Raw genomic sequence first — 14,768 nt, forward strand, 5'->3', positions numbered from 1 at the left:
CTGGGAGCGGGGCACAGCTGCTGTGCTGCACAGCCCTGGCCGCCTTCTCCCGGGGGATGGCTGATACAGAGCACAACTGAGGGGAGGGACAGGAGCAGCTGTGCAGGTACTGGATCCTGGGCACTGCTCTGCTGGGATGTGCTTCGGTGCTGAGGCAGTGCTGGAAAGGCTGGAGGATGGTGGGTGTTGTTTGGGATGGATGCAATCGGCATGGATGGGTTGCTCCATAGTGCAGTGGCGCAGACGTTGGGGAGCACCTTGTCCCTGAGACCAGGGAATGGTGGCCAGGAGGGTCAGGCACTTCTCTTGGATAAACCAGGCTTGTGGCAATGGAAAATACCCAGGAGAGGCCCCTGCACCACAGCTAGACCTCTCCTGCATCTTTGCTGTGTGGGCCCGCACTTGTTGACAAGGACAGACGTTCTCTCCAAGCCATTAGAGAAGCAGCTAATTAAGCTCTGCAGAGTCTCTGGGAGGTTGGCAGGAGATGTGCCAGCATCACAGCATCTCCCAGGGCCTGCGCTGGGGCAGGATCCTCAGACAGTGCCCAGTACAGGGAGAGGTGCCCTGCTCCTCCTCATTCCATTGTGCACTTAGTCCTGGTGCTGGTGGGGTGACGCAGCGTCCAATGCCCCAGGACAGAACCCAATGTTCCAGTTTAGGATAAGGGCTCCTGGGTGGGATGTCCCAATGCTCCCAGCAGCCCTCGGCATGGCTCCAGCAAGGCTGGGCAGCAGGGASAGAGCCTGTACAAATATTATTGTTGTTATTATTCCCCATAAATATATGCAGGCACTTAACAACCTTGGCATGGAGCATTTCCTAGGGATTCATGACCAGTTGGCGTTAATGGTCTTTAGCTGCACCTCAGGCCATCAGCTCCTCCCAGCCTATCATTAATCCACAGGAAATGTCTCGGGCATCGATCCTCATTGCTTAATTAATAAATGCAACTTGTCTCYTGCCTGAGATTTAGAGATACTCGCTGCTTCTCTCCCTGCTGCTTTGAAGGTGACTTTTTTAGCACAGGTCCCTCACGCTGGGAGGCCCTCGTGGGATTTTGTTTCCTGGCATTCATGTGGGTGTGGGCTGTGGCAGCAGGAAAGTCTTTTCTCTCCTGGGCGGGAGGGAAGGAACTGAGCYACTGTTGGGTTTGGGGTTTCTCCAGTTAATGTGGCACAGCACAAGGAGCACGTCTTTCCCACCAAACCCAAAGGCTTGGTTACCTTCAGCCGAGCGCATCCAAGAGCCCGGGCGAGAAGTACCGTGAGCCAGCACGGAAGAACGTGGCAATTCTCCAAGGCCTTAGCAGGTTCTATAATAATCGATGTTTTTTGCCCATGAGTCACAATTCATCTCTAATCTTCCTCGGGGGAGGTGGGATTTGCTATCTTTAGCGCTCACGACTGCCGCTTTCCCGGGCTGAGCATCCCGCTGAGCCTGGGCTCCCRCTGCAGGGATGCTGACCTGGCAGCCGGCGCGGAGCCGCGGCCGCGTTTCCATCCCGCTCCCCGTTCCCCCAGCCTTCGCCACCAGCTGGCTTTGTGCACTGGGTGCCGCAGTATAAATCATGTTAATTCCTGAGATGCTTTTCCGCGGTAAGTCTGAAATTCCCATTTTGGTTCGCTGGCTTGCCTGGYGAACTAAATTATTTTCATAGCCCCTTAAGGGCATATTGTCAGCCCAGACTTATTGCCGTTATACACCATTTCTGAAACATTAATATCTCTTCTAAATATAGTGTATTGACAAGGTATCTGGTATAGTGTAAATCCTTGGGACATTTGATCCAGATCATTAAAACTGAGTGAAGGAAGGGAGGAATAGATCAAGTTACCTTGCTGCTCTTAATTCAAACAAGCRATGAATTATTCATTCCGCTATTAATTCTACAGTCCTCCTGCTTTTTATTTATTTCTCCCTTTATTTATTTTTTTCCTCCCAGACAGACAGCTCCAAAAGGATGCTCGGGCACTGGTGAGGGGAGATTTGCCTGCTGGAGGATGGGGTGCACAGGGCTGGGCTGCCTGGCAGTGCTGGCCATGCTCTGCAGGGCTCTTGGGGATGCTCCCAGCAGAGGTAAGAGCCTGGTCCCAGCTCCCAGTGGGCTGGATGGGCATCCACAGTCCCTGAGGATGGGAGGGCCGTTTGCAGGTGCCACAGTGGCTCTGGGGTGCAAGTGGGTTCCAGCTCTCCTGCAGGCAGAGGGGCTGGCTGGGGGTCTGGAGTCACTGTGTGTGATGGCAGCAAGTGTGGGACACTGCTCTGTGCCCAGGTTTCTGCTTCACGCTCACCTTGCTGAGGATTGCAGGTAGGGGCTGTCCTGTTGTGGTGYACAGGTGCTTTGGGGAAGGGTTTGYYCACTTCTGSAGTTGYACTTRCCTGTATAAATCTATATAGACATGTACATTTATGTGTATGTGGCAGGCRTGCAATAGCCTCTCACTTTACCCAGATAAAATGTCCCCAGGATGCAGGGCAGGGTCAGCAGGTGACATAGTAATTCGGGGGATTGGGTGGGCCAAGCAATCCCCCATCCCAAAAACAGCAAGGCCTGAAGGGTTTCACAGAAGGGCTGTGCCAGAGATCAAAACCCAATCCCTGGTTCTGGTTTGGGGGCTCTGAGGCCACACCACTGCCCTGTGGTGCCTGCTCACCCCCCACCTACACCCACCTGGGCTTCCCAGAGCACCCCAAACCTCCCAGCCCTTCATCCACCCCTCTGCCTGCACTGTGGCTACTTGCCTCTCCTGCAGGCTCCTCTCTTGGGTGTTTATTTCAACATTATTCCTTTAGTACCAGCCCCATATTACTTCATTGCCTATCCCCAGTAATTAGCAAGGTGATTTTAGATCTGCCCAGACACAAACACACACGTGGTGCTGCATCCCACACATCCCAGGACCCACCTCGCTGCGAGGTCACCGTGCCAGTGAGCAGGATGAAAAGCAATGTGCACAGGCWGACTATTGATTTGCAATATACTTGGCCCAGATTGATGGCAGCGAGCGCCCAGCCTTGTTTGGGAACCCACACGTGTCTCCTGGGGGCTGCACAGGGTCTGCATCCCTCCCAGACATGATRTATGTGCCCCCTGTATCAGCCTCTTCACCCCAACCCTAATCAGACCCAGGGGCAGGTGACAGCCGGCCCCCTCTCAGCCTTATTTTATAATAACCATGTCTCAGTATAAAGATTTCATTAGGAAATCGATCCCTACATGCATAACTCATTGTTCAGCTCATCGAGCCCTTCACTTSTGTTTCTCCCAGCTCAAATTTTCTGACACCACCATTATATGGAGGGAGYATGGCCAGTGGGGGCACAAAGCTGAAGGATTGGGCAGCTGGGGCATCAGCAAGTCTGGTACCACAGAGACTTTAAAACTCCTTTTTTCCCAGCCATAAACAGGTCAATGGCAGGACAAGCTCAAGGGCACAGCTGAGCTCTGCTGCAGCCCCCACAGTGCAGCATGGGGAAAAGGTGTTGCATGGAGGGGTGAAAGGTGGTGGGGACACCCGTGTCCTCCAGGGAGAGTGGGTGGACAAGCCCACTGCAGGACGCTGGTTTTTGGGTGGTTTCGTGGTGGGATGGAGCTGGTGTTGTGCATCCCATCTCCATTCTTTCAGGCTTCCCCTGGAAAGGGGACATCACACCCACCTCTGTGTCCCCCAGGCATCAAATGTGGGGGAGTGCTTTCRGCACCCTCTGGCAATTTCTCCAGCCCCAACTTCCCGGGGCTGTATCCCTACGAGACGGAGTGCACGTGGCTCATYGTGGTGGCCGAGGGCTCCTCCGTCCTGCTCTCCTTCAGCCACTTCGAGCTCGAGTACCACGACGCCTGCGCTTACGACTACCTGCAGGTCTACAACGGGGCTTCCCGCGACCGGGGCAACCTCCTGGGCACCTTCTGTGGCCACAGCCCCCCGCCACCCTTCTCCTCCGCCTGGCACGTCATGGCTGTGGTTTTCCGCTCTGACCGGCACGTGGCCAAGCACGGCTTCGCCGCCGCCTACAGGAAAGGTAGCGGGGAGGGGTGGTGGCCACGGAGCGTCCATCCATCCTCTCGCACCACCCTCATCATCCTTGCCTCCTTGCAGACGCCTGCGGTGGGCAGCTGACGGGGCTGTCTGGGGAGATCACCAGCCCCCGCTACCCCGAGAGCTACCCCAACGATGCCGAGTGCCGCTGGAGCATCGGGGGGGCCAGCGGTGGCGGTCCCCTCACCCTGGTGTTTGCTGACTTCCAGATGGAGGGGGGCCAAGGCTGTGGCTTTGACTACGTGGCCCTTTTCGATGGCCCCACRGTCACTGCCCCCCGGCTGGGGCGTTACTGTGGCAGCGCCCGCCCACCCCGCACCGTCTCCTCCACCCCGCACCTCCTCATCATCTTCAAGTCRGACTTCAACATCGGTGGCAGGGGCTTCAAGGCCCATTTCTACTCAGGTGTGTGGGTCTCAGGGTGATGGGACAGCGGGGACAGGCTCTGGGTTGGGGTGGTGATTCTCTGTCCCCCGCAGCAGCAAGAGATGATAAGGGGGGATCCTTTTGGGGAGAGCCCATGAGCTGATGGTGTGGAATGTAAACCAAACAATGCAAATGGCATCATTGTGGTTATCCCAGGCCCTGGGCTGGCCTTCTCTTGAGCAAGAGTTGCCCTTCTCCCTTGCTCATGCCATTTCCTGGGAATATGGGTTTTCCCATGACTTTGGCTACCTTGGGAATTTCTACCTTCCAAAACTGCTGGCTGTCCCTCAGCCAACACAAGGCTGGGAGCAGTGAGGTGAAGGGCAGAGCATCCTTGAGCGATAAAAGCGATTGTTCATCCATACCCAGGGACCTTCAGATTTGCTTTTGATTTTTCTTTTCCATTTTTTCCTGAGCAGGTGAGTGCCAGGAAGTGTTCACCACCATCAAAGGGAATTTCTCCAGCCCTCAGTACCCCAATTATTACCCCAACAACCTCAAGTGCCAGTGGAGCATCCACCTGCCCCCGGGCTACAGGATCAAAGTGTTCTTCCTGGACATGGAGCTGGAGGGCCGGAGCAGCCTGACGGGTGGCTGTGACTATGATCACTTGTCTGCCTTTGATGGTGGCACTGAGGATGGGTCCCTGCTGGGACGGTGGTGTGGGCGGGAGAGCCTGGCACCYGTCACCTCCCGCAGCAACCGGCTGCTCCTGGTCCTGCACACCGACCGCAACACGGCCAAGAGGGGCTTCTCCATCTCCTACGTGGGAGGTAAGGTCCCACTTGGGTGCTCCTCCAGTTCCATTGGGGCATGCCTGAGACCATGTAATTTCTGGAAGAATCATCAGTGAAGGTTCCTGTCTGCAAGAGCAGTGCCCGTGGCTCTTTAGGGATGGGGTGGAGGAAGACGTGGCGAGTAAGCTGCACTTGGTGTTTAATATTCAGGAGATGATTTCCAGCTTCAGATTCCTGTCTCTGTCACTGTCATGCTCTTGTTGTGTGAGGGAGAGAAAACCCATTTTAGGGTGTTTTAGGGAGCCAAAGCCCCGGAGCAGGTGACCAACTCGAACATCACAACCTTGTTCCCTGCTCCCCAGGMTGCTCCAGCATTGCCAGCACACGGCTGAGCAGGCAAACATAAACTGTGTCCCCTGCTCCAYTGGCAGCAGCACGGGAGGGCAGGATCCCCAGGGCACAGCATTCCCAAATCCACCCGGCCAGCCCTGCCTGGCACATCCCTGCTGCTGGCATGCYCTGTGTCCCAGCCGGTGGGAGGAGCAGGGTGTAACCTTCCTCCTCTATTTGCCAACCTTTGCACCTCAAACGCCAGCAAATTTATGGCRTTTGTTGTATTTCAAGATAATTACATCCGAGCTGACCTGCGGGTCAGGGATGATTCAGCCAGGGGCAGCCTCGCCGGAGGGCTGGAGCCAGAGCAGGGCTGCTGGACTGGCAGCACACGGGCTGAGGGGCCGGCCCTGGGTTTTATCCCTCAGCTGCCAAATTGTTCTTCACTTCCAGAGTAGCAGAAAGGATTTGGAGGCATGTGGCTGTAGRAGTTAGAGGTGGGATAGGGTTTTGTCCTGAACTGCTGCAGCCTCTGGAAGGAGAGAGGTTGTACTGAACGTTCAGTAGGGCTGCAGTGTGCACAGCAGGTCTGTCCCTATCCTTGTCCTGCTGATTTCTCGGTTTTACAGCCGTGTGCAGGGAGAGAATCTTGGTGTCAYTGTGGCCATGAGTCCACAGGCCATGGAGAAACCGTGCTGCAGGGGGAGCAGCTTGCAGACAGATCGATGGGATGCTGCTGAAGAGAGGGGAATGTCCCATCACAGAGAGGGGCGTGACATCTCCCGAGTGCCCGAGGCCCCTGCGTCCCCTGCTACACCCTGCCAGATGCGTGCTAGGGGAGGACAAAAGGCTGGATGTGACACTGAGCCTCCCTGCACAGAGCTGAGCCTGCTRGCCGTGTTTGCCCGGCGATTTTGGCATCTGCTGGTGATTAACATCCTGTGTGGCACATCCCACTGCCCCGTGCTCCCTGCCACAGCTTCCTCAGGAGGCAAAGGGGCACCTCAAGCCTCTGCATCCACACCCACAGCCCTTCAGCCATGCACATATTTCCCTTCCAGGCCCACCAAAAGCCATGGCTTGGGCAGGGCGTGGGTGATTTATGGCCATTGAATGAAAGCCTTCACGCCAGGAGAGAGGATCCACTTTCTCCTCCCCTTGATCTAATGCACTTTAGTTATTTGGTAAATCTTCTAATGGTTTTATAATGCACTAAGCGAAGCAAAGTGACACTATTTTTTCATATTGATTTTATTGCATCTTCCCAGTTTCATAAGGCCGAGATTCAGAGGGAGCTGGAATAATKCAATAATTCATATTGCCCAAGTGGTGAGTTCAAGCTGAGCAAGGATTCACTTTAAAGATGGGGGTATTTTCCCTCCCTGCTTCTTTCCCTTCTACATCCAGAGGGSCCAAATACAGTGCCAGAAGGAGAGTGATGGAAAGGGGCTGGTGGGGTCACCATTGCCTTGCTCTTTGTCTTGGCATCATGGGCAGCCCAACAGCAGCTCCTTCCGTTCACTGCTCACCAGCTCCCCACCAAAATTAGCATTCTGAGGACAGTGGAGGGCTGGTGAKGCTTGGAACAGGACCTGGGCTGGGCCATTCCCCAGGAGGAAGCCCCAGGGCCATGCACCCAGCTCATCCTTTCACGAGGGCCATTTGGCAGCCACGCAGCTGCGTCACTCCAGGGTGTGTGTGGGGTCCCTGCAAGATGTTTCATCACTGCAGAGTGTCTCTTGCAGGGGTATTGTAGAATACTGGGGAGCTCTGTGCCCACATAAAGCCATCCACAAAGCTCTCATGGTCTGGTCCTGGGCAGCAGCTCAAAAGTCCTGCTGGCTTTGCAATGATGGAGAGTGTGGCAGTTGCAGTGTGATAGTGCTGCCTGTAATGGCACATCTGTGTCACTTGGAGACTGGGAAGGAGGACGAGGTACAAAGAGAGTTGATGGCAACGTCTCTTCATAGAATGGAAAGCAGAGCAGTGTCTGGGAGCCATCCATGTCTGGGACAGGGCTAAAATACCAGTATTGATTGCTATCTGCATTCCAGGTGTAGCTCCTTTTTTTCTGAAAACTCTTGACATGAGCCCACCTTGTTTTCTGTCCCAACAGTTGTGCCCATGAACGTCAGCTGCACCCGGACAGACTTCCACATCCAGATCCCCRTGCAGTCCCTGGCCCAGCTGGAGAGGAACAGGATTTATTTGGGGATCCCCTCCTGTGCAGCCCAGGTGGTTGGCAGGAACTTTAAAATACACACCAGGTTCGACACGTGTGGCACCGAATCCCAGGTGAGCGGTCGGTAAAGCCTCCTGTAAAGCAAGTTGTGAACGTGGTTAGCCCTGTGCTGGATTATCAGCTGCAGAGAGAGTTCCCAGTTCCTCTCACATTTTCCCAGTAGATACTGGGATAGTAGACACTGGCCTGGCTCGTGGCCACCCCCTCCAAACCCCTGTGACCAGGAGCCCTGATGAGCCGTGTCCCTTGTCTTACAGAGGCGCAACAACACATCTGTCGTTGTCAGCACCCTCTACATCGATTTTTCGGCGGGAGACCAGGAGGACATCCACCAGTACGAGGTGCAGTGTGAGCCAAAGAGGAAGGAAGCCTCWGTGACCCTTATTGCTGGCCCTGATCCGTCCAGGCTCAGCCAGGCAGAAAACCTGGTGGATGCCCAGCAGCGGGAGGGGGAAGCGATGGACACCCGTGAAATCAAGAGYCAGGACACCAGCGACATCGTCTTCATCAGCATCTGCATCCTGGCTGGGCTCCTCATGGTCATCGCAGTGGTGGGGCTGGTGCTTCTGTAGGATGCTCCTTCCAGACTCCAGGGATTGCAGTCCTGCCCAGGGCAGAAATGCTCCCCAAAATCCACCCTCAGCCCAAACAGAGACACAGCTCCCAGGCCCTGAAACTGAGCCTGAACCCAACCTCCACCTTCTCCTAGTGCCTGAAAAATCTGGGCAATAGGCAGCCGTTTCCCTTCCCAATTTGTTTTCCTCTGTCTCAATCTGTCCATTTGGCTCGGGAATGCAATTCTTGTGCTCCCTAACTCTTCCCGCACCTGCTTCAATTTGTTTTCCCTGTAGTGCTGCTGCTTTCAGGAGAGTAACGTTGTTTGCCGATGGCTGCAAATCTTCCTGTCAATTATTTCTAGCTGAATTCTTGAAGGTACAAACCATCCCCAAATGGAGCTGTGTTCCYGACAAATGTTCTCGGTGCTCCGGGCCCGTGCTTGGGGGGGACTGTGGAGCTGTGTTRTGGGGATCTCCACCTGGCACACGCAGATGTAGCTCATGTGGGTGCTCCCAGGTGATGTTTTGGGTGTCTGTGGGTGATGTGATGAGATGCATTCACTGTGCCCTGGAGCTCCTCGTTTGATCTTCTCATGTTGTCTCACCTGAGCRCCTCAGCCACCAGCAGCTGGAGGGGAGGAGAACAATCCTCGTCTCCTTTGTGTTTTCTTTTCTCCTTTCCAGCATATCCAGGTGTCCATGGCTATGAACTCTGTACCAGCATCAGTCCTATAGTTTGAAAACATTGGGAAAATCTGGTTTGGGGTCATGTTGGAGCATGGAGGTTTTGGTGACCCTGTAAAGAGATCCTTGACAGGAGGGGCTGACTCCCCTGAGACCTCAGTGACACCAAACCTCCACTCATGGTGCCTGCAGAAGGTGAGCTCAGCACCTGAGAGCACAAGAATAAGAATCCTTTGATCATCTGCCCCTCCAGAAAACGGGGAATCCTCGCCAAGAGCCCTGATGAATGGCTGAATAACCCCTGCCTGCCTCTCGTGCCACCCCGGCACAAAGGACATTCCCCTTCAGCATCTCCCGTGGGTCAGAGCCAGCGTGTGTCAAAGCCACATGAAATCTTGCTGTGGAAAGAGGTCACCCCTCCTCCTCCAGCCTGTGTGAAACTGCAGCGCCGGGAGAGATCTTAAAGTGTCCCAGTGTGGTCATTCAGGGCCACAGCAAACCGCTCGTGCTGCTGAATGCAGCATTTTGCAGGGACTGACTGGAGAGCCCCGCCAGTGAAAGGCTGCCCTGACTGATGTCCTGCGTCCCTCTGGAAGCTCTGTTCACAGGGCATCAGAGGAATCAGCAGCAGAGGAGTAGGATGATGATGGAGCAGCTTCTCCTCCCGGACTGTGAGAGTGTCTGGGAGGGAAGAAGGCGCAAAGCTGCACATGCCTCCTGACGAGGAGCCTTCGTTATCAGAGCCCGGATTGATTTGGCATTTGTTGGTGCAACACGTCGGCAAAGCGAGATTTCCGAGGGAAATATTTGCCAGCACCGTGAGGCTCCATTAGGGCAATGTTTTGAGAGCCTGTTGTGTGCAGAGATGGTAAACAAGGCCAGCCCCCCCCTCGCTGCCTGCACAGCCTCGCTGCCGGTTAATTGCTGGGTACGGAACTGTCAGCTTGAGACCACACTCACAAGATTTGACAACTGAAAGAAAACTTAAAGATATAATTAACCTTGGTGGTGGCCCAGATTTTGCTGGAACAGGTGAGCGCTGCGGCTGCTYGTGCCTGGCAGGGAGCCCGCAGCACCCAGCAGCATCCAGCCCTCACCGGCAGGACAGGCACCTCCTCRCCCAGCTGGAGCCTCCAGAACCCTGCAATTTGCAGGGGAAAAGGCTTTTCTGGATAGCTGTTGGTGTTGCACCTCCAGCCCTGCAGGGCGTTGTCCAGGAGTCATGGATGGGGTGATTAGGGATGGAGCCCAGCAAGGAACTGCCCAGCTCATTTCATGAAACAAACCCTTCTTCTCATATGAAAGCTGCTCGGATGAGTGGCAAACAAATATCAAGAATCCATCACCAGCGCTCCTTCCCTCCACCATGCCTGTGGTCCTCACACATCAGGCCTCAGTTTCCCTCCTTAGCGTTTGCCCGGTGCTTCCCGAGCAAGCGGGAGAGCGGCGGGCATGGGCAGCGCTCCCGTTGCTCATCTGATTATTTATTTAGAGCATGATGACTGGATTGAGCCGGGCTGGATGCAGCCACCCCATTTCCTGGCTTTGCTTGTGGACGTGGAGTCGCGTTTCTCCGGAGCAGACAAAGGCTTGGCTGTTGTGCGGGAGGGAGAGCCTCTGTTATCCCTCYGCAAACGTCTGCCTGCAAATCCGGGGAGGAACTGTTGGAAAATTGTAGATCATGGAAAACAGGACTGCAAGAGCCCCCAGGGGATCAATTGGTTTATTCCTCTCCTTCCCTGGGGAAATCGCTCCTGCTGGAGAGAAGCTGTGCTAAAATATCTGAAAAATCTCAGCCACGCTCTCTGTGTTTTCTCCATTTACCAGGAAGGTTTTCCTGGTGTGTCACACTGGGAGGGTGCASGGGTGGGGGATGTGCTTTTGTGCTGCTGTGCTGGACAAAAGAATGAGGACAGGAGTGCCCCAAAATGGGCACTGCTGCTGGCACAAGACCCTGCTCCCTCTGCCCAGAGGCYCTGGGGCACTGGACAGGACTGGGCATCCCACTGGGGGGGCTCAGCAAGCACCTGCTGTCATGATCCACCCCTTCCCAGGCGCTTTAKTCTCTGGAATGTTCACTGTAAGTTTTCTTCGGTGACACCCACGGTCCTTCTTTCTTCCCTCTTCTCCTATTCCTCTTCTCAGAGGGTTATTTGTGTCTTTTCAGGTTTTATCCTCTAGTCCCACAGTCTGGGAGAGCTGACATGTTTGTGGCACCCTGGGAGCCAGGGCTGGAGCTGAACCCCATGATTAAGGGTGCTGGTGGGGTGCAGCATTAAGCTCCCTCAGTRGGCACAAACCCTGCTGCTTTGGTTAATAGTTCGGAGGTTTTTTTTCCCTTCTTTCCAAAGGTACCCATAGCTGGGAGCATGCTCTGTGTCTTCCACCCTTTCCAAAATCCCTCAGCTCCAAAAGCAGAGGTGTGAAGGCCTGGAGAGTGGCTSATGGTGGCAGCAGCCAGCAGAGCAAGCTCCTTGCTTCCCGTGCAGGACACACATGGGATGGCTCTGGACACTGAGATCGGTCACTCTGACAGCCCCAGAGCACACATGGCCCTCTGCAGCACTGCCCAGCTAGCCCAAATCCCACATYGGACACAGTTTGGGATCACCCAGCCAGGAAGAACCTCCCCACCCTGCTTCAGCTCTTCATTTTTCCCTTTCCTCAGGAACTAAGACTGGCTGAGTTTCCCCTGCATCCTCTCCTCARATCTTTATGGGTAATTTAACAGGAACTGATAAATTTGGGCAAGCACAAGGGCAATTTATGGGGCAGAGCAAGGGGTGGGTTTGCTGCTCCTTGGGGTGGTTTTCTTGGGGGTTGGTGTGGAAGGCCAGGAGATCACCAGCCACTTTTGCCATGGAACCAGTGCAGGCTGATGCCTGGGAGCTCCATGGCTTCCCAGGAGCTTGGCATGGAAAGGTTAGGGGCTGTAGAAGGATGTAACTCACCAGGTACCCACTGGAGACCCTGGCCACAGTGACAMAGATCCTGCCACGAGGGTGTTCTTACCTTGGGGATCCAGGTGCCCACAGGAGACCCTGGCCACAGTGACACAGATCCTGTCACRAGGRTGTTCYTACCTTGGGGATCCAGGTRCCCACAGGAGACCCTGGCTGCAGTGGCACAGATGAGGAGGCAGTAGTCAGGCAGCGCAGCCATCTGGGAAAACATAATGGATCAAGCATATGGACAATTAAAAATGCAATGACGGCATTTACCGGGAGCTGTTTTCCAAGCTTATTTTAARCCCTGTTTCCTGATCATCACAGCCCCGGGGACAGCGAGGGCCCTGCTCGTGGGGTTTTGGTGTGTGGAGGCTGAGTGCTCCATGATGGGTGGGAGAGCTCACAGCTGCATTTTGAGCTCGCAGTCATTTCTCCGTGGCAGTTTGGGGGGTGCAGATTTGATCCTGCCTTGTCTCCCTGGCTGGCTCTGCATGTTGCAGCTCTCCTCCTCCTCTTCCCTCTATCTGGGGCAGGAATGAAGTGTTTGCAAAGTGAACGTTCCAGCTTAGGCAAAATATTGGCCACAGCAGAAATTATTTTGGATTTTTTTTTTCCCCACCATTTGGGCTGGCTTTGGTAGAATAACAGTGTTTGTCCATTCTGGGAGCACCCTTTATAGGGAGATATCTGCTTGTTAGATAATAATATGTAATTAGCAAGGATCATTCCATAATCTAGTTTAATTGACAGAGACCATGGATCTTGTTCAGGGGACTGCCAGCACAAGAATTAGACCATCATTAGCTGCAGTGTAGCCCTGGCATGGCTTCCCTTTGTTTGCCTCCTGTCAGWGTTCCTTCGTGCCTCAGTTTCCCCTCCTGTGAGGTGCCGGTTCATCCCCCTGGATGTTGCTGTGCCCTGCATGGAGGAGCAAGGCTTTGCTGGTTGTGGCTGGGGAATTCTCTCATGTGTTTCCTTCCCTCTAGCTTTTCTCTTCTGCTTTCCTCTGCCGCTCCAGCCCCCAATTTCTGATCCATAACACACCCTGGAAGTTTCCAGAGCCTCCTTTGGGCTCCAAAAGACATCTGTGGCTGCTTCTTGCCTTAAAGTCTGTTAATCCAGGGCCAGTTTAGCCAACCCTTCATATTACAGGGCTGCCAGGGAAGCAAATGAGATCTGAAAGTTTGGGTTCTTTGTGAAGAAACCTTTGAAGAGCCTCTTGAAAGATGAAAACTGGTGAGCTGCTGTGCATTCTCTTTTCCAAAGGACAGGGAGGGTCTTGTCTACTCCCATCTTCTTTCACCCAAGTAATTTGCAGCAGGACAAAGCTYTCCTGAGCTGTGCCAGATGATGGGGAACAGAACAAGCTGTCACTTACTGCCTTCCCAAAATTGCTCTTCAGAAGCTGGGGTCAGAAGTCAGCTCTGGTAGGAGTGAATTCTCTTTTCCATCCCTCCTGGTGCTGCCCTGAGCCCACCCTGAATTCTCCAAGCATGGGGAGGGAGGAGGATCAGGAGATGACACCTTCAGAAGGTGCTTCTTSCTTTCTTTGCTGGGTGCAGCAGGTCTTTAGGGGTCTGCCAGCTTGGTGTGTGTACCCCTTTGCTGGAAACAATCTGTGGGATAGGCTTAACTGGGAAAATAAAAGGGAAAAGTAATTTAATGTTTCCCCTGTAAAAAACAGCGATTTCAAAGGCTCCACGCCAGAAAAACTGAGCACAAGGGAGCMACTGCTCACCCCCTTCATCCTCCCTTTTAATCCAGAAGGGTTTACCCAGCACGAAGACTGGGCTGAATCACCCAYGGGAGGGAAGGAAGAGCCAAGGAGCAGCAAACGGATCCAGCAGGTAACCCAAGGCATAAATAAACACAGTGGTGCAGGTGAGGCTGCTGCTAGGAGGGAATCTGGTTTTTATAGACTGATTAAAATCTTCCTTAGTGCCAGGTATCAAGTATCCTGTTGTCAWATTCAACATCGCCCTCTGGGAAAACAAAGCTCTTTTTGGCCTATTACTTTCCCATCTCTGTTTTTGTTTTCTTTCCCCAGCTTCTTTTCTGTCTTTTGTCCTTAAAGTGTTCCCCAGTTCTCTGAATTCTCTTGTGCTGTGGGTCTTGAGTTCAGCTCTTTGGACTCTTTTCCAGTTCCTCCAGACTTTTCCAGTTCCTTCCAGTTTTATGCAAMGCTGAGTCTGTGAATCCTCAGCCCRAATGTTACTGCCAGCTTTAACATSAAGATAAAAGAACTGGAYCCARGGTTTGGGTTCCTCCAAAACAAGTTGGGCCAAAACATCAGCCATGAAATAGAAGAAATTTATAGGAGAGTTTTCTGCTTGTGTGCAGTAACTCTGCATSCCCAAAGTTACTTCCTAAGTGAAAAATATCCAGCACTGCCAGACTGTATCTGACCTGTGTGGGAAACTTCTTTGGCCCAGCTTTCATTAGAYCAGAAGTTCCAAACTTTCAGGAATTTTGCTTCTCACGTGTTACACATATAGAGAAAACACAGCCCAGCACCAGGAAGCTGAAAACAAACACTCGTTGTGGCAGCTCTGATGCAAAAGCTGTGTCATTCATTGATCCTGAAACCCTCCCGACAGCCCAGGATACAAGAATTCAATTACAGCTCTGCAGTTTGAAGCTATTTAAGTGGGAAATTGAGCTGATTGCTTGTAAGAAASTGAGGGTTTTCCCCATTTCTTGCTGCAGCCTGATCAACAAATGTTATATCTTTACTCACACCATCACTACCCACTCATCTGCCACTTTCTGCCTCCAGCACATCTAACCTTAACTTCCTACAA

General features: G+C 53.5%; 1 protein-coding gene across 2 annotated transcripts; it reads left to right on the forward strand.

Annotated features, from left to right (window-relative positions):
• Positions 1-1,955: 1,955 nt before the first annotated feature.
• CDCP2 (CUB domain containing protein 2) lies at positions 1,956-10,807 on the forward strand. 2 transcript variants are annotated; one of them, XM_057367000.1, is made up of 6 exons: positions 1,956-2,079; positions 3,676-4,023; positions 4,101-4,445; positions 4,886-5,239; positions 7,653-7,831; positions 8,036-10,807. In XM_057367000.1, exons 1-6 carry the CDS (start codon positions 2,004-2,006, stop codon positions 8,348-8,350), a joined length of 1,617 nt encoding a protein of 538 aa, XP_057222983.1. In that variant the 5' UTR covers positions 1,956-2,003; the 3' UTR covers positions 8,351-10,807. The 2 variants fall into 2 exon arrangements, with proteins under 2 accessions (XP_057222983.1, XP_057222982.1); XM_057366999.1 differs by lacking the exon at positions 1,956-2,079 and having other exon boundaries at positions 3,588-4,023.
• The last annotated feature ends 3,961 nt before the right edge of the window (positions 10,808-14,768 follow it).

The sequence above is a fragment of the Malurus melanocephalus genome, unplaced genomic scaffold (assembly GCF_030028575.1).
Source record: "Malurus melanocephalus ecotype Western Australia unplaced genomic scaffold, MMel_1.1 scaffold_74, whole genome shotgun sequence".
NCBI lineage: Eukaryota > Metazoa > Chordata > Aves > Passeriformes > Maluridae > Malurus > Malurus melanocephalus.